This window comes from Oncorhynchus mykiss, chromosome 23, assembly GCF_013265735.2.
Source record: "Oncorhynchus mykiss isolate Arlee chromosome 23, USDA_OmykA_1.1, whole genome shotgun sequence".
Lineage (NCBI taxonomy): Eukaryota > Metazoa > Chordata > Actinopteri > Salmoniformes > Salmonidae > Oncorhynchus > Oncorhynchus mykiss.
This window is the reverse complement of record NC_048587.1, coordinates 12134367-12158108: the sequence shown is the minus strand read 5'-3', so window position 1 is coordinate 12158108 and position 23742 is coordinate 12134367. Positions and strand designations below refer to the sequence as shown.

Here is a 23742-nt window from a genome sequence, read left to right as displayed (position 1 = left end):
CAAGAAACACGGGCAATGGACATTAGACCGGTGGAAATATGTCCTTTTGGTCTGAGTCCAAATTTGAGATTTTTGGTTTCAACAGCTGTGTTTTTGTGAGACGCGGAATAGGTGAATGGATGAGCTCCGTATTTGTGTGGTTCCCTCCGTGAAGCATGGAGGAGGTGTGATGGTGTGGGGGTGCTTTGCTGGTGATACTGTCTGTGATTTATTTAGATTTCAAGGCACACTTAAACAGCATGGCTACCACAGCATTCTGCAGCCATATGCCATCCCATCTGGTTTGCACTTTGTGGGACTATAATTTGTTTTTCAACTGGACAACGACCCAAAACACACCTCCAGGCTGTGTAAGGGCTATTTGACCAAGAAGGAGAGTGATGGAGTGCTGCATCAGATGACCTGGCCTCCACAATCACCCGACCTCAACTCAATTGAGATGGTTTGGGATGAGTTCGACCACCGAGTGATGGAAAAGCAGCCAACAAGTGCTCAGCATATGGGATAAGTCCTTCAAGACTGTTGAAAATTATTCCTCATGAAGCTGGTTGAGAGAATGCCAAGAGTGTGTAAAGCTGTCAAGGCAAAGGGTGGCTACTTTGAAGACTCTCAAATATAAAATGTATTTTGATTTGTTTAACGCTTGTTTGATTACATATGTGTTATTTCATAGTTTTGATGTATTCACTATTATTCTACAATGTAGAAAATAATCAAAATAAAGAAAAACCCTTGGTGTGTTCAAACTTTTGACTGGTACTGTATGTATTGCATAATGGCACAATGTTGGGGTTTGTGTTCATTTAAATGTCATTATTATAATAAATAATTAGAATGCCACTCTTTGCATTGTTTGATCTTTGTAAAAAGGTTGAATTCTGACTGATGAGCAAGTCCCTACCTTGCTTGTGCTTGTTTCCTTTTGGCATCCTCCACTGTTGTCGTGGAAACTGAGGTTTCTGTATATTGTACAGTAGGCAGCAGCATGACTGATTGTTCTGTGCACTCTGGTTTTGACAAAGTATGACAGCATTCATCATTTTGTTTTCAGATCTCTGAGGGTGCAGGCCAGGGCAGTGTAAAATGGTTGAAATTAATGGATTTCTAGATCTGAAATCTGCCTCTGGTTCAGAAAAGGATCTGCAGGCTCATTCAAAGGCATGTCAAGCCTGCACACCCTCCAGCAAGTCTATTTCTCCAAAACCAGGATTTTACTACTGCTCAAAATTATCATGCCCCTGAGCTTTAATGTATAAATAGATCTGAATGACTGTTCATCACCACAGTGCTAATTTGTGTGACTGCTTCAATGGAGCCACATGCCCCAAAGCTTTACATGCAAATCAAATTTGATTAGTCACATGCGCCGAATACAACCGGTGTAGACCTTACAGTGAAATGCTTACTTATGAGCCCCAAACAACAATGCAGTTAAAAAAAAGAATAAGAAATAAAAGTAACAAGTAATTAAAGAGCAGCAGTAAAATAGCGAGACTATATACAGGGGGGCACCGGTTAGTTGAGGTAATATGCACATGTAGATAGAGTTATAAAAGTGGCTATGCATAGATGATAACAACAGAGTAGCAGCAGTGTAAAAGGGGTGGGGGGTGAAATGCAAATAGTCTGTGTAGCCCTTCATTAGATGTTCAGGAGTCTTATGGCTTGGGGGTAGAAGATGTTTCGAAGCCTCTTGGACCTAGACATGGCGCTCCGGCACCGCTTGCCGTGCGGTAGTAGAGAGAACAGGCTATGACTAGGGTGGCTGGAGACTTTGACCATTTTTAGGTCCTTCCTCTGACACCGCCAGGTATAGAGGTCCTGGATGGCAGGGAGCTTTGCCCCAGTGATGTAGTGGGCCGTACGCACTACCCTCTGTAGTGCCTTGCGGTCGGAGGCCGAGCTGTTGCCTTACGTTGAGGGAGAGGTTCTTGTCCTGGCACCACACGGCCAGGTCTCTGAGGCTGTCTTGTCGGTGATCAGGCCTACCACTGTTGTCATTGGCAAACGTAATGATGGTGTTGGAGTCATGCCTGGCTGTGCAGTCATGAGTGAACAGGGAGTACAGCAGGGTACTGAGCATGCACCCCTGAGGTGCCCCTGTGTTGAGTATCAGCGTGGCGGATGTGTTGTCAGGAAGTCCAAGATCCAGTTGCAGAGGGAGGTGTTTGCTCCCAGGGTCCTTAGCGTATTGATCAACTCTGAGGGCACTATGGTGTTGAACACTGAACTGTAGTCAATGAACAGCATTCTCACGTAAGTGTTGCCTTTGTCCAGGTGTGGAGTACAATAGTGATTGCATCATCTGTGGATCTGTTAGGGCGGTATGCAAATTGGAGTGGGTCTAGGGTTTCTAGGATAATTGTGTTGTGAGCCATGACCAGCCTTTCCAAGCACTTCATGGCTACAGACGAGTGCTACGGATCGGTAGTCATTTAGGCAGGTTACCTTCGTGTTCTTGGGCACAGGGACTATGGTGGTCTGCTTAAAACATGTTGGTATTACAGACTTGGACAGGAAGAGGTTGAAAATATCAGTGAAGACACTTTCCAGTTGGTCAGCGCATGCTCACAGTACACATCCAGGTAATCCGTCTGGCCCTGCGGCTTTGTGAATGCTGACCTGTTTAAAGGTAGTAGTCTTCCGGATCAGCTGGTGCTCTTATGCATGTTTCAGTGTCATTTGCCTCGACGCGAGCATAGAAGTAGTTTAGCTCGTCTGGTAGGTTTGTGCCACTGGGCAGCTCTCGGCTGTGCTTCCCTTTTGTAGTCTGTACTGGTTTGCAAGCCCCGTCACATCCGACGAGCGTCAGAGCCTGTGTAGTATGATTCGATCTTAGTCCTGTATTGACACTGTCTGTTTGATGGTTCGTCTGAGGGCATAGTGGGAATTCTTATAAGCTTCCGGGTTAAAGTCCTGCTCCTTGAAAGAGGCAACTCTGTAACCCCATCCAGAAGCCATGGATATGTACATATGGTCACTGTGGGGACGACGTCATCGATGCACTTATTGATGAAGCCAATGACGGATGTGGTGTACTCCTCAATGCAATAGGAGGAATCCCGGAATATATTCCAGTCTGTGCTAGCAAAACAGTCCTGTAGCTTAGCATCTGCTTCATCTGACCACTTTTTTTTTTATTATGTAAGGCCAGAAATAGAGCATACAGTGCCTTCAGAAAGCATTCACAACCCTTGACTTTCTCCACAATTTGTTGTTACAGCCTGAATAAAAAAAGGAAATTATGTGCCACTGGTCAACAGATAATACCCCATAATGTCAAAGAGGAATTATGTTTTTAGAAATGTTTACAAATTAATAAAAAATGAAGACCTGAAATGTCTTGAGTCTAGTATTCAACCCCTTTATGGCAAGCCTAAATGTTTTTTTAAATATATTTTTTAATTCCGCTAGCTGAACCCCTTGACAACATTCCGCTGAAAAGGCAGTGTGCGAAATTCAAAAATATTTTTGGGACATATATAACTTTCACACATTTAACAAGTCCAATACAGCAAATGAAAGAAACTTCTTGTTGATCTACCCATCGTGTCCGATTTCAAAAATGCTTTACAGCAAAAGCACAACATATGTTAGATCATCGCCAACAAACACACAGCCATTTTTCAAGCCAAAGATAGGAGTCACAAAAAGCAGAAATATAGATGAAATTAATCACTAACCTTTGATCTTCATCAGATGCCACTCATAGGACATCATGGTACACAACACATGTATGTTTTTTGTTCGATAATGTGCATATGTATATCCAAAATCTCAGTTTACATTGGCTCGTTACGTGCAGTAATGTTTTGATTCCAAAACATCCGGTGATTTTGCAGAAATACTCATAATAAACATTGATAAATGATACAAGTGTTATTCACAGAATTAAAGATAGACTTCTCCTTAACCTCTCTGGTCCAAAAGCCAGGGAAAATGCAGAGTGCCAAATTCAAATAAATTACTATAAAAATAAAACTTTCATTAAATCACACATGCAAGATAGCAAATTAAAGCTACACTTGTTGTGAATCCAGCCAACATGTCAGATTTCAAAAAGGCTTTTCGGCGAAAGCAAACAATGCTATTATCTGCAGGCGCGACACAAAACGCAGAAACAAAAATATAATTCATGCCTTACCTTTGACGAGCTTCTTTTGGTGGCACTTTGACAAAGTCAATAATACTGGCAGCACAATATTGCTTAGAATCAAGGGCAATGGTGACATCATTGAGGACCTTTAAGGTTGCAGTGACACATCCATAACCTGAGAGGAAACCAGATTGCATACCCCAGAGAATACTATAGACATTAAGAAAGCCAGTCAGTTGATTATTGACAAGTTTTTCTAACACTTTTTATAAACAGGGCGACATAGAAATAGGCTTATAACAGAGCTCAGCCATGTGCTTCTTGTCAGTAACAACCACATCATCAACATTAAGGGACATGGGTAGCTGTGAAGAGGAGGGTTTATTCTCCAGGTCTTTAACCGTTTTCCAGAACTTCTTGGGGTTAGACGCACAGAGGGAGAACTGCTCCTTAAAGTAACTAACTTTGGCCTTCAGGATAGCCTGAGTGCACTTATTTCTCATTTGCCTGAAGGATAGCCAGTCAGCCTGAGTATGCGTGTGCCGAGCCTTTCACCAAATGCAATTCTTGAGGTGGAGTAACTATGCAACATCACGGTCGAATCAGGGGCTGAACCTATTTTTTTTACATTTTCTTTATGGGGGCGTTAACAATACCACTGAAAATATCAAACAAGAATAGCCAAGTGTCTTCGACAGAGGGTATCAAGCTGATTCATACCATTTTACAGAGGCCAGTTCATGAACGAAGGCTTGCTCATTAAAGTTTTTTAGCAAACGTCCTATCACAAATCAGGACCGTTGTTTTTCACTGAGCAGCCATTATGAATACAGGCAGTAAAACAGTGATCACTAAGGCCATTACAGAAAACACCAGACTGATACCTATCAGGATTATTTGTGAGGATAACATCGAGGAGAGTAGCCTTGCCTGGGTGTTTGAAGTCACACTTTGTGGGATTGGTAATAATCTGATAAAGATTCAGGGAGTCCCATTGCTTTAGGACTTGGTCAGGTGGTTTAAGTGTGTCAGTTTAGGTCACGAAGCAGGACAAAGTCAGGCTGGTGCTGATGGTGGACGATAGCACCCAGCAACAGTCAACAAAGAGATATTTGAAAGTTGAATTGTTAAAACCAGCAAATACATTTTTGGGGGGACAAATAATGGCTCAGTACAACAGTGGTGTGCTGAATTGCATCTCGGAACGCACAACTAGTCGACCTTTGTCACAGATGGGCTATTGCAGCAGACGACCACACCGAGTTCCACTCCTGTCAGCTAAAAACAAAAAAGTGGCGCCAGTGGGCACACAATCAACAACACTCGTCAATTGAGAAGTGGAAAAACATATCAAGTGGGTAAAACGGTATGTAAACATTTATTAAAGTGACCAGTGTACATAGGGCAGCAGTCTTTAAGGTGCAGGGTAGAGTACAGGGTGGTAGATGGCTAGTAACAGTGACTAAGGTTCAGGCCAGGGTACTAGATGTCGTTATGGGTCTGGGTGGAACTGATATACCCAAGACTCGACCTGGGCTCGATTGGGTTTGGCTCTGAAATTCTAACTTTGGTCTCGGGTCTATGTAACTACAGCTGATAGACCCGACCACGGCTCCACGGTTCTGCTAATAAGGTGAATTTATTGACATATAGAAGGCCTAGCCAACATCTATAAAGAATTATTCATTAACCAGAAAAGCAACTTAGTTGATAAACATATTTTTTGTCACCCGTGCCCATTCTGGTCTAGACCCGGACCTGTTAGACCTGACCAGTACCTTATGTCGAGTGTTCCTCGGGTCCATTCAGGTCTGATTATTCTCTGGTCCGTCCAGGTCCCCATTTTTGTTATTTTATTTAAAAAAATTGGGGGTCCATTCGGGTCAGTTCTGATTTGTCCTCGGGTGTAACTTTTTGGACCCATGAAGACCCCTGCAAGGTACTGGGTGTAGGCCGGCTAGTGGTGACTATTTAACAGTCTTATGGCTTGGAGATTGAAAAACAGCTTATGTCTCAGTTCCAGCTTTGATGCACTTGTACTGTCTCCTTCTAGATGGTAGTGGGGTGATCAGGCCATTGCTCAGGTGGCTGAGGTCCTTGACAATCTTCTTGGCCTTCCTGTGACACTGTGTGCTGCAGATGTCCTGGAGGGCAGGTAGTGTGCCCCCGGAGATGTGTTGGGCTGACCGCACCAGCTTCTGGAGAGCCCTGCGGCTCTCAATGATGCATCTGTAGAAGTCTGTGAGTGTCTTAGGGGCCAAGCAGAATTTCTTCAGCCTCCTGCCTCCTTATTCAACATGCTGTCTATGTGAGTGGACCATTTCAGGTCCTCAGTGATGTGCACGCCAAGAAACTTAAGCTTTTCACCCTCTCCACTGCTGCCCCGTCGATGTGGATGGGGGAGAGCTCTCTCTGCTGTCTCCTGAAGTCCATGATCAGCTCCTTCATTTTATTTGACATTGAGGGAGAGGTTATTTTCCTGGCACCACTCTGCCAAGGACCTCCCGTCCTTCCTGTAGGCTGTCTCGTTAGCCAATTTGATGATTGAGTTGGAGAGGTGCTTGGCCACGCAGTCATGGGTATCAGAAGTAAAATTACAGGCAAACTGGCATGCTACTGTTCCTTTCTAGATCTTAAACTGTCGAGTAGATCCACGACTGATCCAAATGGAATGAAACACTCAAATCACTGGGCTTTTGCACCGTTATTCAAATGACATTTTCACTGCAGTAGAATTTTGTACTCCCTTATAAACAATAATGCAATTATTCATTGCATTGTGGTGTGGTAGACTAGTCTAGGCAGGATAATTGTATTGTCCCTCAAGATCAATAGGGAAGCTTGTTTGTAAACAAAGTAAAAAATAAACAAACACTATACAAAACATTGTTAAACTATAATTTTGATATCATGTATGGTCAGTCTGTGCATCCAAATCTGTTTCTGAATATAATTGGTTACATTTCGCCAGCTCCATCATGCTTTTTACTGAAACAACAGGGGCGAGGAGGCTGCTTTATTGTTTCAACTGTTGATTGCCTCTAAGGAATACATTTGATGTTTTATCACTTAATTTAATGTTATTTTTCTGAAAATAACACTTACTAAGCTATTTTAAACATGACTATGGATTCATTACATCTACATTGGCAGCCATTCTGAATTCCGCTTCCTGCCTAAAGTTCACAATGAACACCGCTTCTAGGATGTTTTCATATCACAATCGCCATTGCACTACACGCTGCCCTATCCCACCTTGACAAGAGTAATACATATGTGAGAATGTTGTTAATCGACTACAACTCAGCCTTCAACACCATAGTGCCCTCCAAGCTCATCACTAAGCTCAGAGCCCTGGGTCTGAACCTCGACCCCAGGTGGTGAAGGTTGGCAACAAAATTGCTCCACCACGCTTATCCTCAAAACGGAGGCCGCTAAGGGGTATGTGCTTAGTCCCCTTCTGTACTCACTGTTCACCAATGCTGCGTGGCCGCACAAGATTCCAACACCATCATTAAGTTTGCTGACAACACAACAGTGGTAGGCCCGATTACCAACAACAACGAGACAGCCTACAAGGAGTAGGTGTAACCTCAATGTCAATAAAACGAAGGAACTGAGGAGGCTGCAGTGAGCATGCCCAATGGGGCCGCAGTGGAGAGAGTCAAAAGCTTCAAGTTTCTCACTGAGGACCTGAAATGCTCCCTCCACATCGGCACCGTGGTGAAGTCGCAACAGCGCCTCTTCAATCTCAAGAGGATGAAGAAATTCGGCTGGGCTCCAAGGACCCTCCAAAACGTCTACAGATGCACCATCGAGAGCATTCTGTCGGGCTGCAGGGCTCTCCAGAGGGTGGTTAGGTCAGCCCAACACATCACCGGGGGCACACTGCCTACCCTAAGGACATCTACAGCACCCGGTGATACAGGAAGGCCAAAAAGATAATCAAGGACCTCAGCCACCCAAGTCCCGGCTTGTCACACCCTGCTACCAGACTGAGACCGTACAGGTGCATCAAAGCTGGGCCCATCAGACTGTTGAACAGTCATCACTAGCCAGCCTCCACCCGGTTCCCTGCCCTGCACGTTAGACACTGTCACTAGCCGGCTACTGCCCGGTACTCTACCATGTATTTTTTGTCTACTGCCCTATGTATATATAGTCATTGAACACTGATCACTTATTAATTATTGTTGTTCTGAAATCGTTTCTGTAGTTGGAAACAGATAAGAGTAGCATTTGTGAAATATTGTTTTGTTGATTTATTTACTCAAATCATTACAGTTTATATGTACATACTGCATTCTCAACATAGCTCACCCTATATAACCACTGCCATAGATACCTTTTCTTACTTGTATATTGTCCATACTGTCTATACACACCACATATTAGTATTCTAGACTCTGACATTGCTTGTTCTGATATTGCTCATTCTGATACTTGTTAATTTCTTGTTTTTGACTCTTTTTTTGGGGGGGGGGGGGGGGGGGGGATTATTTGTGTATTAGTATTTGTACTGCTTTTTTTGTATTGTACTGTTAGACACTTACTGCACTGCTGGACCTAGGAACACTAGCATTTCGCTGCACCTGCTTTAACATCTGCTAGTCTGTGTATGTGACAAACCTCGATTTGATATGTCACTAAATGTCATGATTTTATCTGTTGCATCATACTTGCATACATTTTCTTCGGGTCAAATACCAGCTATTATGGCAACCATTTAGTATTTTTGCAATAACACGTTTCCTGGTGAAGTTTGAAATGGGCACCCCTTCTGGGATGTTTTCATATCGCCTGAAGAATGTTTGTACCAAATTTCATGCTTTAATCCACCACGTAATGTTTTTTTTTGCTCAGGCCCTGGACTATAAAGCAAACAAGCTAGAATGACAGAGGGTACAAATAGGAATGAACAAACTCCCATTTTCAACACTATGTAGTTATCAAGCCGTGCACTTGGGTATTGGCCAAGCCACCCTGACACACACACACACACACACACATATAGCCCTGGTATGGCTGAGACAAGCTGATCACACAGTTCTTGGTACAGCAAGACATCCTCTCATTGAATTATGGATAAAATCAATTGGAAGTGTTACTGAGCGCTGCATACTCTATGCACTCCATTTCTAAGAATATTTCCGCAGGGCCCACTGAAGCTGAATAATTAAATGGTGAAGTGAGTCCAGCCAACCACAGGTCTCATCTTCGCTGCTTTTCAGAGCATGCATATATTTCCAGAAGCTGGCTGTCTTTGATTCGTTCATTAGACACATCAGCTCTAGAAGTGAAGCCTGCACCGTTGGCCTAGCAAGTATGACAGACCCACAGAAAGAGTGTTGGAAGTTGCTCATACACTCATTGACCCTCTATTTATTTTCCCCTTTTTCCCTCCAATTTTGATCTTGTCTCATCCCTGCAACTCCCCAATGGGATCCGGAGGCGAAGGTCGAGTCATGCATCCTCTGAAACATGACCCACCAAACCAAACTTCTTAACACCTGCCTGCTTAACCCGGAAGCCAGTCACACCAATGTGTCTGAGGAAAAACTGTTCACTTGGTGACCAAAGTCAGCCTGCAGGCGCCCTAAGTCAGCCTGCAGGCGCCCGGCCCGCCAGAAGGAGTCGCTAGAGCGCGATGAGCCAAGTAAAGACGACCCCCCCCCCCTCCCCCCAACCAAACCCTCCCCTAACCCGGATTATGCTGGGCCAATTGTGCCCTATGGGAGTCCCGAACACGTCCAGTTGTGATACAGCCCAGAATAGAACCCGGGTCTGTAGTGATGCGATGCAGTGCCTTAGACCGCTGCGCCACTCGGGAGGCCCTTCTACCTTTATTTCATGTGGAGTTGCATTTCACTCCTGCCAAATGATTATCTAATCATCTGAGTAGCTTCAGCATTGTCCAATTGCTGCATTAAATGAATGCAGTACATCATATCTGAAAATGAGATGACAGGCTAACAATGAACAAAGTAACATGTTGCCACACTTCCAAACCTTGTGATGTCTGAAAGTCCCTTGAAAGCTAGGAACCGGTAAGTTCCTTGAGAGAATGTAACTTAAAGTAACTGTATTGATACTTTTGATGCGAGTACTGTTTGACAGAAATTTCTCATGTAGTAACAGCACTGTAGTTTAACAGTATAGATCCTATGATTTAGCATAGGCTATTTGATAAAGGTAAAGAAGCGATTGTTGGTTGTGTGAATGACAGCCATCCTCTAGTCCTCCTTCCTACTCTGCATTTCTGCCAGAATGATACCCTGTGGCTAGCAATGAAATCATTCATCAGCCAACAGAAATTGTATTCATTAAGGTGATGGTAATGGTAGTCTGCCTACTCTACATCTCTCTCCTTTTCTCCCTTTCTCTCTGAAAAACGTGCCACCAGAAGCATCCTACACTTTACTGATCACTCAAGTAAATCAAAAGGCTCTCTTAGGGAGTGCACAAGGTTCACTCCAAGTGCAACAATAAGTCTGTGTGAGAATAGCTCATGGTGTGGGTTGCATATCTGATGCAAGACCTGTGCTGTATTCGTGGAACACTATACAACTGGCTTTGTGGTTAGTGTCCACCCTGAGTTTGGATGGTTGGGAGTTCGATCTCTGACCGAGTCATACCAAAGACCAAAAATGGGGCCTGATGCGTCCCTGATTGGCACTCCATATTAAGGAGACAGATTGGGGGAAAGGGCCTGTGATAGACTAGTGTCCTGTCCAGGGAGTGTACTTGCACATCAAGATGCCTCACGCCACAGAAACAGGAGATAGGCCCCTGCTCCTATGAGCTGTTCCGGCTCGCTCGTGCAAGGTTAGTTACTTATACCACTGGTGTGTGTGTGTGTGTGTGTGTGTGTGTGTGTGTGTGTGTGTGATGTCTGGTGTAATGTATGACAAGGCGGGACAGCTCATGTTCTAATGTTTCACAGCTTGTGAGTGGAGTCATTGCTCATGTGCTCTATTTAAGATCTACAGTGCCTTTGAAAAAATATTCAGACCCCTTGGCTTTTTCCACATTTTGTTACGTTACAGCCTAAACATTTTCCTCATCAATCTATACACAATACCCCATAATTACAAAGCAAAAACAGGTTTGCTAAATTATTAAAAATAAAAAACTGAAATATCAGGTTTACATAAGTATTCAGACCCTTTACTCAGTACTTCTTTGAAGCAGCTTTTGGCAGCGATTGCAGCATAGTCTTCTTGGGACGCAACAAGCTTGGCACACCTGTATTTGGGGAGTTTCTCCCATTCTTTTCTTTCAAGCTCTGTCAGGTTGGATGGGGAGCATTATCAGGTCTATTTTCAGGTCTCTCCAGAGATGTTCAAGTCCAGGCTCTGGCTGGGCCACTCAAGGACATTCAGAGACGTGTCCCGAATCCACTCCTGCATTGTCTAACCTAGTCTGATAACCTGCTCTGAGTGTTCAGGACCTCATCAACAATCTCTCTGTACTTTGCTCCATTCATCTTTGCCTCAATCCTGATTAGTCTCCCAGTCCCTGCCGCTGAAAAACATCCCCACAGCTTGATGCTGCCACCACCATGCTTCACCGTAGGGATGGTGCCAGGTTTCCTCCAGAGGTGACACTTGGTATTCAGGCCAAAGAGTTCAATCTTGGTTTCATCAGACCAGAGAATCTTGTTTCTCATGGTCTGAGTCCTTTAGGTGCCCTTTGGCAAACTTCAAGTGGGTTGTCATGCGCCTTTTACTGAGGATTGGCTTTCGTCTGGCCATTCTACCATAAAGGCTGGATTGGTAGACTGCTGCAGAGATGGTTGTCCTTCTGGAAGGTTCTCCCATCTCCACAGAGGAACTTTGGAGCTCTGTCAGAGTGACCATCGGGTTATTGGTCATCTCCCAGACCAAGGCCCTTCTCATCCTAATTGCTCAGTTTGGCCGTGAGGCCAGCTCTAGGAAGAGTCTTGCTCGTTCCAAACTATTTCCATTTAAGAATTATGGAGGCCACTGTGTTCTTGGGGACCTTCTTCAATGCTGCAGATATTTTTTGGTACCCTTCCCCAGATCTGTGCCTCGACACAATCCTGTCTCTGAGCTCTATGGACAATTTCTTTGACCTCCTGGCTAGTTTTTTTTCCAAATCATGTCCAATCAATTGAATTTACCACAATCAAGCCATATAAACATCTCAAGGATGATCAATGGAAACAGGATGCACCTGAGCTCAATTTAGAGTCTCATAGCAAAGGGTCTGAATACTTAAGTAAATAAGGTATTTCTGTTTTTCGCTTTGTCATTATGGGTTATTGTGTATAGATTGCTGAAATGTATTTAAAAAAAAATCTGTTTTAGAATAAGGCTGTAACGTAGCAAAGTGGAAAATGTCAAGTGGTGTGAATACTTTCCGAAGGCACTGTACATGGTTATTACCACTCCCCCTTTCCTTTCTCTCCCTTACAACCAAGACACCCATCATAAGGAATGCAATTATTCTCACAATAACACACTGTATTCTTGGACCTTTTATCTCATGATATTTTAGCTACATTTGTGCTATATGTCCAGAATTCACCAGAGAGGTATTTTTAGACTTGCAGTGTGTTTCTTGGCTAGTTGGCTGCAATTTCAACCAGTTATCTGTGGGTAACACCACCAATAACTATGTTTTTTCCTATTACAATTAAGTCTTGTCTGTGTTGGTAAGGAAAGTTTTAAATAATTTGTTTCAGTTATTAAGAATGTGGTGGGATGTCAGCTTACTTTGTTTATTTTGGCACATGATGCAGACTGATGTTGATGCTCATGCTAAAACTGAAGCTGATATGGATGTTGAAACTGATATTGGATGTTGATGCTGATTCTCTCCCTCCCTGCCATGACAGGCTTATGAGCTCTCCACGTTGACAGGAACCCAGGTCCTGCTACTGGTGGCCAGCGAGACAGGCCACGTCTACACGTTCGCCACGCGGAAGCTCCAGCCCATGATCACCAGCGAGACAGGCAAGGCCCTCATCCAGACGTGCCTCAACTCTCCGGACTCCCCGCCCCGCAACGACCCCTCCACTGACCAGCGTATGAGCGCCACAGGCTTCGAGGAGACGGACCTTACCTACCAGGTGTCTGAGTCGGAGAGCCTTGGGGAGACCAAGGTGAGTTCTGCTGCTGCTCTTCACCATAAGGACCAGGGTCGTATTCATTAGGCACCGAACATACAAAAAAATGGACTGAAACAAGGTACATGAACCCTCATTTTCATTTTCCGTTGCAAAACTTTTTGCTACAGAGTGCCCTAATGAAAATGACCCAGAACAAACTGGCTTTGGAACAGAAACAGAACACATCTGCATGTTCTGCTTATCACTTTACCTGTACTGTACATGCTGTCCGGTTCCCAAGTGTTTACAAAGAATGGCATTGCTATTTTTTTGTTTGTTAACTGTTGTCTGTATTTCAATGCTAAAGGAATACAGTAATTGCAGTCAACATAGCCACTTACTTAAAAAAGATATTGCACCAGAGAGTTACTATAATAGATTCTCAGTCAAATCCCCCCAGAATTTTATAGCCAAGCACAGCAGAGGAGAACTAGACTAGTTCATCAGATTCACATTCAGTTATGGAAACTCTTACTGGTATGTATAGAATGAGCTTACTGGTATGTATAGAATGAGCTGTGGTTTGTCACCTGTTTTAAACCTTTGTGTAAACTCAAGGCAACCTCTTTTGGCTTGTTGCTCGCGGTTTTGTTTGATTATCTACTAAATATTTTTTTATTGGCTCAAACAGCCTGGTTACGTCTCTTGTGGCAGGAAGCAGGGGTGTAAAGACAGACCAAAGTAGTGGAACACGAAACCACTCGACAGAATGGATTAGAAGTCATCTTCATCTACCTCGCTGAACTTGGCACAGAAAAGCTCTCAAACCCCTGACGAAAAACCTGTAGGTCAAGGCAGGTCGGGGTTGTATTATGAGAAGCGTACAGCCGGTTGTATATGTATGTATGGATGTATGGATGTTTTTTTTTTTACAGTATGATTATTCATGTCGTCCTATAATGTCTATAATACAATACATCTTTTTTTACCTTTTAGAATAATAGTTTTTGTTTTTTTGCATGCTGATTCAGCATGAGCACTTCACTGTAGTTACTCACTGTATTAGTGGAAGAAGGGTTTTTCATGAGAAACTCAATATTGCTATTCTAATTGTGCAGTGATATACCTGATACTGTTCTAAAAAGGTAGTAGGCTTTGTGATGTGCAGTGGAAAGAGATTGCAATGTTTTAAAGCCATTTGGACGTTCTTTATAGTCAGATGTGCTTCATTACCCAATGGAACACTGTGGTGCTGTTGCTTACATAGTCACGTGCTAGCCACCGGGATTTCCTCCGCTGTTGACTTGATTTAAGTACACTCCTTTGAAGAGGACCTCCTTTGAAGAGAACCATACACTATGTGCTCATTTCATGTTTTCACAAGCCAGTTACTTGCTGTCTACCTTGAGGATGGTGATCAACCTTTGGGTTGTTAAGTCACTAATGCCCGCTTCACTCATTGGTAAAAAAAAAAAAAAAATGGATTCTGCCTCCAAGGCCATATATGGTATGGTTTCCCTGCCTGTTCTCTTGGCTGAGGCTCCTCACATTCCTTATAAGCTGCAGCTGTCTTTGGAGTCCTGCAACAGTGATGTGGTGGTGGGTTGTATGTACATTTGAGTGGGGGGATGGGGGGTGTAGATAGGGATATATTATTTAAGAAGACCAATGGAATGGAAACATTTGGCTGTTATCAGTGATATGTCCACTTGGATGTCATTTGTCATTGAGACTGTGGATGGTTGGTGATGGGGCCTCAGTTCAGTTATCGTGTGGAAGATCAATGTGTGTGTGAGAGAGAGAGACTCTTGAGTATGGTTTCATTGTAAAGGCAATCCAAGTTTAATACATGTGGGGGATCAACACTTGTATTGTTAGACGCTGGCAGATGGTTACTGTAGCCATGATGAACTCTGGATCCCTTTGCTTTAGTTTTCAAGGCTGCTGCTTTGTGCTTCCCTGAAGTCTCTAGATACCATTGGTCTTGAGAACACTATGTCATACATACTGTAGAAACTAGTCTAAACATTTCACCTTTTGGTCTGGTTGGTGGAGGGAGAGGGGGAGATGAAGGGAGGGACGGGTGCAAGGTGAAACAGAAGAGTTAGGTCAGCAGCACCCACGTGACAAGATGCAGTCGAGCCATGCTGCGAACATCATGTGACATTTGGAAACCTGTCGTAGCTTAATGTGTGTACTACTGTACATCATATGATTACTTTCAATAGGTTTTCTCTACATCTGTCACTTCTATCTCCTTTAGTTTTCTGTGTATTTCCCTGTTCCCTGTTAGTGGGGTTACTCAAGACACTGATCTAAGGCATGTGTTTTTTTTCTCCATAACAGCTATGGTTATAATTTGGGGAGGGTAAACTGATCCTAGATCTGTGTGTAAGGGTAGCATCCTAGTGACACCATGCCCCCTCTCTTGCACTCCCTCCCTCCCGCTCTCTCTGCCTGGCTGCTAGTATTGTCGTAGTTGTAATTGGGGTGGTTGTTAGTGCAGCGGTTGTTAGCGCAGATCGTGTTTCCTCACCACCACTGTTGTAACATTGTTGCATTCTTCTCACCAGAGCTCCCACACAAAGACACCACTAGGCCAGAGAATGCAAACTAAGATTTAAAATGTTTGTTTTTCTAGATATTGGTGATCAATTAGTTCAGTTGTACAATAATTGCCACTCAGGGATTAATAATATTGAATTATAATGTTCTCATTATTCAAATCATTTAAAGCTTAATTTTCTCTATTTAGTCCTCATTCCCCATAGTAATGAATCAGGTCTGTTATATTATTCCAGTTGATGGAAAACTGCTGTAGGTAAATTAAGTTTTTCTACTTCTGCTCTCCCACCACTGTACCACTGTGTCTCTCTGGACACAAGGTGAGCTTTGGCTGTGGAGGGCTGCAGCAGGGCAGGGGGCATTCTGTGACAATTGAGTGTCATTGAGATAATGGAAAGTTAATTTACTGAGATATGTAGCCTTATCACAAGGTTACTCCTAAATAGGGAGTCTGTGACACATTTAGTGGAAGTGGGTGGATGGGGGGAAGGTGAGCGCAATGTGTCGCTGTGCAAGAGAGGGAGGGCTGTGTGTGACATTATGTTACCCCCCCTTTTATTTTACAGCGAGCAAGTGGACAGGCCAGCTGCCATTGGCTGCACCTCCTCCACTTGGGCTGCCTTGCCTTTTTTAGAAGTCCCCCAAAAGGAGCCGTGAATTCCATGTTGCTGGCAGGGTGCCAGTGCGTGAGTTTCTGAGCCAGCAAATGGGAGATTATTAGGGGGACAGACAGCTACCAGTGAAGTTGTAGCTAGCTACGATGGACACTCAAAGCAGAAAAGGATCTGATGTAGTGGTGGGCTGCCAGTTGTCACCTTCATTTGAGATTTGTTTAACCTCCCATGAATACTGAATCATCTCACAAGCCTCCAATGGGGGGGGGGGGGGGGGGAATTCTCATTTCCCCTCACTTTATCTATCATCACAACATTACTTATAGATTGTCACCTCAGTTAAATAGAAGAACGAGCACAAGGACAGGCCATTGTGTGTATGTGTGTGCGCTGTGCGTGCGTGTGTTACGTAGAAATTTGACCATGTCTGTGTGTGTAAAAATTATTGGTAATATCTCTCCTGGCTTAAGTAGTATAATATTGTTCCTCAGATGTAAGAGGGTATTTAAGTACATGCATTCTCACTGGAGGGGGCAGATCGATACATTAGCCCATCCATAACTCCTGTCCCAACTAGTTGCTAGCACAGACGTTTTTATTTAATTTTTTACCCCGAACAATCTATTTGGACGTACTTTGTTAAGTCCTGTTGCTGCTCCATTATATTAAGTGGTGTGTTTCTCTGCGTCAGTGTTTTTCTCTGCGTCAGTCTTGGTTTCCTTAGAGATGGTTGCAGTGCTGGAGATGAAAAAAAATGAGTAGGGGGTGTGGGGGCTGAGGTTCCATTAGTGACTAAGCTTCTCTCACCAAGGTCCTATGTAAAAATGACAAAAGAATATAGTGCACCCTTCATAAATAAATGCAGCTGTGTGACATGAGTAGTGTTTGCTTGAATGACAGAAAGAGACAGGTTTCAGGTAGAGAATACTACTGGAGGAGAGTTTCAAGAAAATGTAATGCTGCTCTCGTAGAGTTGGCTCCCATAAGTGGAATCTTTATGTCATGGACAGATGTTTTCTTCTGTACCACCGGACTGAAGGAGTAACTCGAGTGCACTGTGGTAGGCTACATTTAATACACTGCTAGCCTGGCTTGCAGCCTCAGAGTTCGTTGCTTTGGGGAGAGACTAATGCAAGGCTGTGGTTGAAATCTGGTTCAAATTAGTATATTTCACCACTTTTTTAGTGTTTTCAACCAAAACTATAACTGATGTTCAACATCAGTATGTTGAAAAGAAACTTGGTTTAACATATTTTTTCCAGGTCGGTCTGAACCAAAAGCCAAAAAGCCTCTCTTCAGAGGAGAGAGTAGAGGCAGAGTGAGATGGTCAAACAAACATGTTTGAGGAACAATGATAAGTTGGCCATAGAGATAGCGTGGCTAAACTGAAAGAGTATTAGTGCAACTGGTGGCAATATTTGACTTACTTCGATTCAGTCCAATGCCCCCATTTCTGTAGGAGTTTCCTGCTCAGACAAAGGCCTATGGAAAATGTGATCACGTAATGTTGATAATGATGTGTCTTACAGCATGGTCAGCTGCCCTATAGTAAATTGAGTATTTTCAAATCAACTACTTCTATTTTAAGTATTTCAAAGTATTTTCAAATAGCCTCCTTGTTTCCAAATAAGTTTAAAATACCCCTAGGACCAAACAGCAATGTTGTAGTACTCGAGTCCGGGCTTGAGACAACATTTTGAGTGTCTCGGTCTTGTCTCTGGGTCAAATATATACACTCCTTTCTTGAAACATTAATACGTGCAGTCTTTATATCTATTATAGACATGTTTGTGCAATAGCGATCCTATTGGTCCTAGGCCTTCAGTGTGTGACAGGTTTGTGATGCTGAAAGTACAGCAACGGTAATACCAATACACTCCTGTAGAAGAGTGCACTTTTTGTAAAACACAAAGGGCCAGTGGCGTAGTGGAGGCTATACGCAGGTGCCGTATACCCCCCAAAAAATCAATGGGCGTTGCGTATATGCACTTCTTAATCCCTACTGATGCTTATCAAAGTAGTGTGGTGGAGGTATACGTTTTATCAATTATGTAGCACAATAGAGAAATCATGCACAAAGTAGCCTACACAGTTGCAAAACAACACATAGCCTAGTTTCAGCTGAACATCATCTGCAGGCATCAAGAGCGCACAGCTCTCAACTGGTTTTGGCATGGGACAGCTCACAGACCAATGTTTTTTTTGTAAAAAGTGTCCCACCAATTACAAGTCAAAATGTCATTGGTTGAGTCCACTGTCACTCCAACTGTTGCCCTAATACAGTTGAATGGCACACACCTTCTATCTAGCTTCTGATGGCCAAGCCAATTGTTGACTTATGCTAGTTAGATTTATCTTCCCAGAGACCACTAAAGAAAAATCCCGATTGGATCTTTTTTCTCTTCAGTGTTAACCCTTTCCTTTCAAACAAAAACTGAAGAGGGGTAGTAATAATTTGTTGAGTGGCTCTATTTTCCCTCAGCATGCATTTTTCCAACATTCTGAATGTCTAAAGAATCCATATGTTTTTCTGAAATATGAACACAGAAATACTGGACATTTTTAACTCTTATTATGGTGGCGAGGGGTCTCGGACCCCTTGTTCCCCTCCTGGTCTCGACTCTGTCTCACCCCTCTCCGGGTTTGGTCTTGAATCGGTCTTGCTTTAGGTGGTATTGAACACGACACTGCCAAGCAGACCTGGGTTCAAATGCATGACGTTTTTAAATATTTGTATCTGTGCATTTCACTATTTTCAAATGCATGCCAATACTTTCCTAATGTATTTCCAAATAGTTTCCAATATTCGTCTACTTGTACTTTCAAATATTTTTTTTCAAAATACTTACATCGAAACTTATGTGAAAGTAATTGAAATACTTAGTGGTATTTGAATCCCAGGTCTGTACTGAAGCAATGTCTGCCCGGAGATTGCAAGGTTGGTGGACTTTAAAATTGGGAACCAATGTCTCTCTGTTTGGCATTGGGGGTAAGGCCCTGAGACAGACTAGCGTCCTGTCCAGGGGATGTACTTCATCAAGCTACCTCACACTTCAGAAACAGGAGATTCACTCCTGCCCTATGGTTCAGACAAGGCTTACTTACTGCTACTACTGAAGAAGGATGCTTTTGAGTGTCACAAGAACGCAGTCTTCTCATACCACTCATGTCAGACCAAAGGGCTGCGACATGACATCTATTCAGGCTGTGCCTGTGGCTCTTCACGCCGGCTGGCCTCCTGCCCTGTCGACCCAGCTGGTGTGGAAAGGGTTAACTCCCCTCCCGAGGTGCTTGGGTTACCCCCCCCCCCCCCCCTCCCTCCCACCAGCTGTCTACTGCCCCCTCAGCTGTTCATACACTCACCCTTGTCCTCTCTCTGTCCCCTGTCCCAACCCTGGCCCTCATGGCCCTCCCTCCTGAATACCTCAGACACTCCTCACACCCTCACTCCCACCCTGTGGTCTTGCCGGCTAACAACTGGTCCTCACCCTGTCACTCTCTCCTTTTAGCCCCTGGCAGAAGCACTATAGTAGTTATTCAGTGCATTTTGGGCTATTCCTCTCGGGTCGATATATCTCTGTTGATTTGATGTGATTGAACCCAAACACCAGAGGCACAGAGTTCTTTTGTCTAGATCTACTGCTATCCTATCCCACACATACAGACATGCATGCACATAAATATTGGCCATATGATAGACACACAACTGTGATTACATGATATGATGGCACATATTGGTAAGACTAAATTATGTATAAATTAACCAATTTTTGCACTCTCGACCTCAGGCTCAATTGCTACCAAGCCGGCTGCAGACGAGATAAGCTCTCAAGTAGAGAAGCAGCACAACACACATCTCACGCCCCCCCCCCCTGTGCTGTTTAACTAGAGAGGGAAAGGACCTTGGCCTAGTAGAGCTCTCTTTCTCTGTGTGGATTAGACTTGAGGTTTGGAGAGTATGGACACTGCTCTGCTTTGCATTTGTGCCATGCTTATGCTGCTCCCTTCTGTCTGTTTGGCAGTCAGGAATACTCATTTGTCTAGTCTCTGATAAGGAGCATGTTTACAAATTATTAATGTCTAGTAGTGGACACGACTCATATACTATGCGTTTTAGTATGTACATTATATTCTCAATGGAAATATTTGAGAGTAGATGTCATTTATTGAACCTCTACCTCTATTTTGTGATAGCCCCAAAATGCCTTCCTTATTTTCCTGTCTGCGACATGGGACTGTGGGTTTATGTTGGTGGGGTTGCAAGTGTGTGTGAGTGAGAGGAGGGCCCTATCAGTAAAGCTTCTGTAGTCCATGGTGCATCCAGTACCTCTCACCCACTCAATCAGTCACATATAAAAACCAACAGGGGTGTTACTCTGGTTTGCTGCTGCTGCAGTAGCCTGCACTGATCACGAATCAAATGTTATTCGTCACATGCTTTGTAAACAATAGATGTGGACTAACAGTGAGAAGCGTACTTACTTATGGGCCCTTCCCAACAATGCAGAGAGAAATAAAAAAGAGAAATAATAGAAAAGTAAAACGCATAATAATAAAAAAAGTAATAATAGATACACAATGAGTAATGATAACTTGTATATTTCCAATGGGTACAAGTACCGAATCCATTTGCAGGGGTACACGATATTTGAGGTAGTTATATCTAGGAATCAAGTGACAGATAGTAAGCAGCAGCGTATGTGATAAGTTAGTGCAAAAAGGTTCAATGCAGATAACCAAATAGATACCCGGACTAACTATTTAGCAGTCTTATGGCTTGAGGGTAGAAGCTGTTCTAGGTTCTTCTGGTTCCAGACTTGTAGTACCGGTTCGCGTGCGGTAGCAGAGAGAACTGTCTATGACTTTACAGTGTGATGCTTACTTACAGTTGAAGTCGGAAGTTTACAAACACTTAGGTTGGAGTCATTTAAACTCATTTTTCAAACACAAACACAGATGCAAATTATTTACTTAAAAATCATACAATGTGATTTTCTGGACTTTTGTTTTAGATTCCGTCTCTCACAGTTGAAGTGTACCTATGATAAAAATTACAGACCTCTACATGCTTTGTAAGTAGGAAAACCTGCAAAATCGGCAGTGTATCAAATACTTGTTCTCCCCACTGTATGTATGTATGTATGTATGTATGTATGTATGTATGTATGTATGTATGTATGTATGTACAGTTGAAGTCGGAAGATTACATACACTTAGGTTGGAGTCATTAAAACTCGTTTTTCAACCACTCCACAAATGTCTTGTTACAAACTATAGTTTTGGCAAGTCAGTTAGGACATCTACTTTGTGCATGACACAAGTAATTTTTCCAACAATTGTTAAGTGCCTTTAAACAGCTTGGAAAATTCCAGAAAATTATGTCATGGCTTTAGAAGCTTCTGATAGGCTAATTGACGTAATTTTTGTCAATTGGAGGTGTACCTGTGGATGTATTTCAAGGCCTACCTTCAAACTCAGTTCCTCTTTGCTTGACCTCATGGGAAAATCAAAAGAAATCAGCCAAGACCTCAGGAAAAAAAAGTCTGGTTCATGCTTGGGAGCCATTTCCAAACGCATGAAAGTACCACGTGTACTATTGTTTGTACAGATGAACAAGTTTAAACACCATGGGACCACACGTCTGTCATACCGCTCAGGAAGGAGACGCGTTCTGTCTCCTAGAGATGAATGTACTTTGGTGCGAAAAGTGCAATTCAATCCCAGAACAACAGCAAAGGACCTTGTGAAGATGCTGAAGGAAACAGGTACAAAAGTATCTATATCCACAGTAAAACGAGTCCTATATTGACATAACCTGAGAGGCCGCTCAGCGAGGAAGAAGCCACTGCTCCAGAACCATGATAAAAAAGCCAGACTACGAATTGCAACTGCACATGGGAACAAAGATCGTACTTTTTGGAGAAATGTCCTCTGGTCTGATGAAACAAAAGTAGAACTGTTTGGCCATAATGACCATCGTTATGTTTGGAGGAAAAAGGGGGAGGCTTGCAAGCCGAAGAACACCATCCCAACCGTGAAACACAGGGGTGGCAGCATCATGTTTGGGGGTGATTTGCTGCAGGAGGGACTGGTGCACTTCACAAAATAGAATTATGAAAAATTATGTGGATATATTGAAGCAACATCTCAAGACATCAGTCAGGAAGCTAAAGCTTGGTCGCAAATGGGTCTTCCAGTTGGACAACGACCCCAAGCATACTTCCAAAGTTGTGGCAAAATGGCTTAAGAGCAACAAAAAAAGTTGAGATATTGGAGTAGTCATCACAAAGCCCTGACCTCAATCCTATAGAAAAGGAATGTGCCAAAATTCACCCAACTTATTGTGGGACGCTCATGGAAGGCTACCTGAGATGTTTGACACAAGTTAAACAATTTAAAGGCAATTCTACCAAATAATAATTGAGTGTATGTAAACGTCTGACCCACTAGGAATGTGATGAAAGAAATAAAAGCTGAAATAAATCATTCTCTCTACAATTGTTCTGACATTTCACATTCTTAAAATAAAGTGGTGATCCTAACTGACCTAAAACAGGGAATTTATACTAGGATTAAATGTTAGGAATTGTGAGAACCTGAGTTTACATACACCTTAGCCAACTAAATGTTAAACTTCCGACTTCAACTGTACATGCCCTTTCCCAACAATGCAGAGTTAAAAAGTAAGAATTAGCAACTAAAAAAAGGAAATATCAACACAAAAAAATAACAAGGCTTTACAGTATACAAGGAGTACCGGTACCCAGTCAATGTGCAGGGGTACGAGGTAATTGAGGTAATACTTATTTTCCACCATAATTTGCAAATAAATTCATTAAAAATCCTACAATGTGATTTTCTGGATTTTTTTTCTCATTTTGTCTGTCATAGTTGAAGTGTACCTATGATGAAAATTACAGGCCTCTCATCTTTTTAAGTGGGAGAACTTGCACAATTGGTGGCTGACTAAATACTTTTTTGCCCCACTGTATATTCCAAATAATATCCATAATGTCCACAGAAACATGTCAAACGTTTTTTTATAATCAATCCTCATGTTGTTTTTAATATATATATTCGATAATATATCAACCGGGTGTGTAGGTTTTTCAATAACACCGGGAGAAACAATGGCCGCTTTACTCTAGCGCAGAGAGCCCCCAGCTATCCACTTACGCAATGTGATCTTTCACGCTCATTTTTTAGAATAAAAGCCTGAAACTATGTCTAAAGACTGTTGACACCTTAGGGAAGCCATAGAAACTCCCAGGAATCCCAGTTCACCAATACATGACTGATTTGTTCCATAAAGTCCATAATTTATGTCCAAATAGCCACTTGTTCAGTGTGTTCAGCCCAGTAATCCATCATCATGAGGCGTGAGCACTATGTCC

At 42.9% G+C, this 23742-nt stretch overlaps 1 protein-coding gene across 6 annotated transcripts in view; it reads left to right on the top strand.

The window, feature by feature from the left end:
• Positions 1-23742, top strand: part of LOC110502230 (serum response factor) — a 60850-nt gene that overhangs the window by 17840 nt on the left and 19268 nt on the right. For 4 of the 6 annotated variants that reach the window (XM_021580100.2, XM_021580102.2, XM_021580103.2 and 1 more), the window contains exon 2: positions 12957-13223. The exons of 1 other annotated variant lie outside the window; for it this stretch is intronic. In XM_021580100.2, coding sequence (XP_021435775.1) covers positions 12957-13223 — 267 coding nt within the window. The remainder of the gene's footprint in view (positions 1-12956; positions 13224-23742) is intronic. One more of the 6 variants, XM_021580101.2, reaches the window with a different exon arrangement.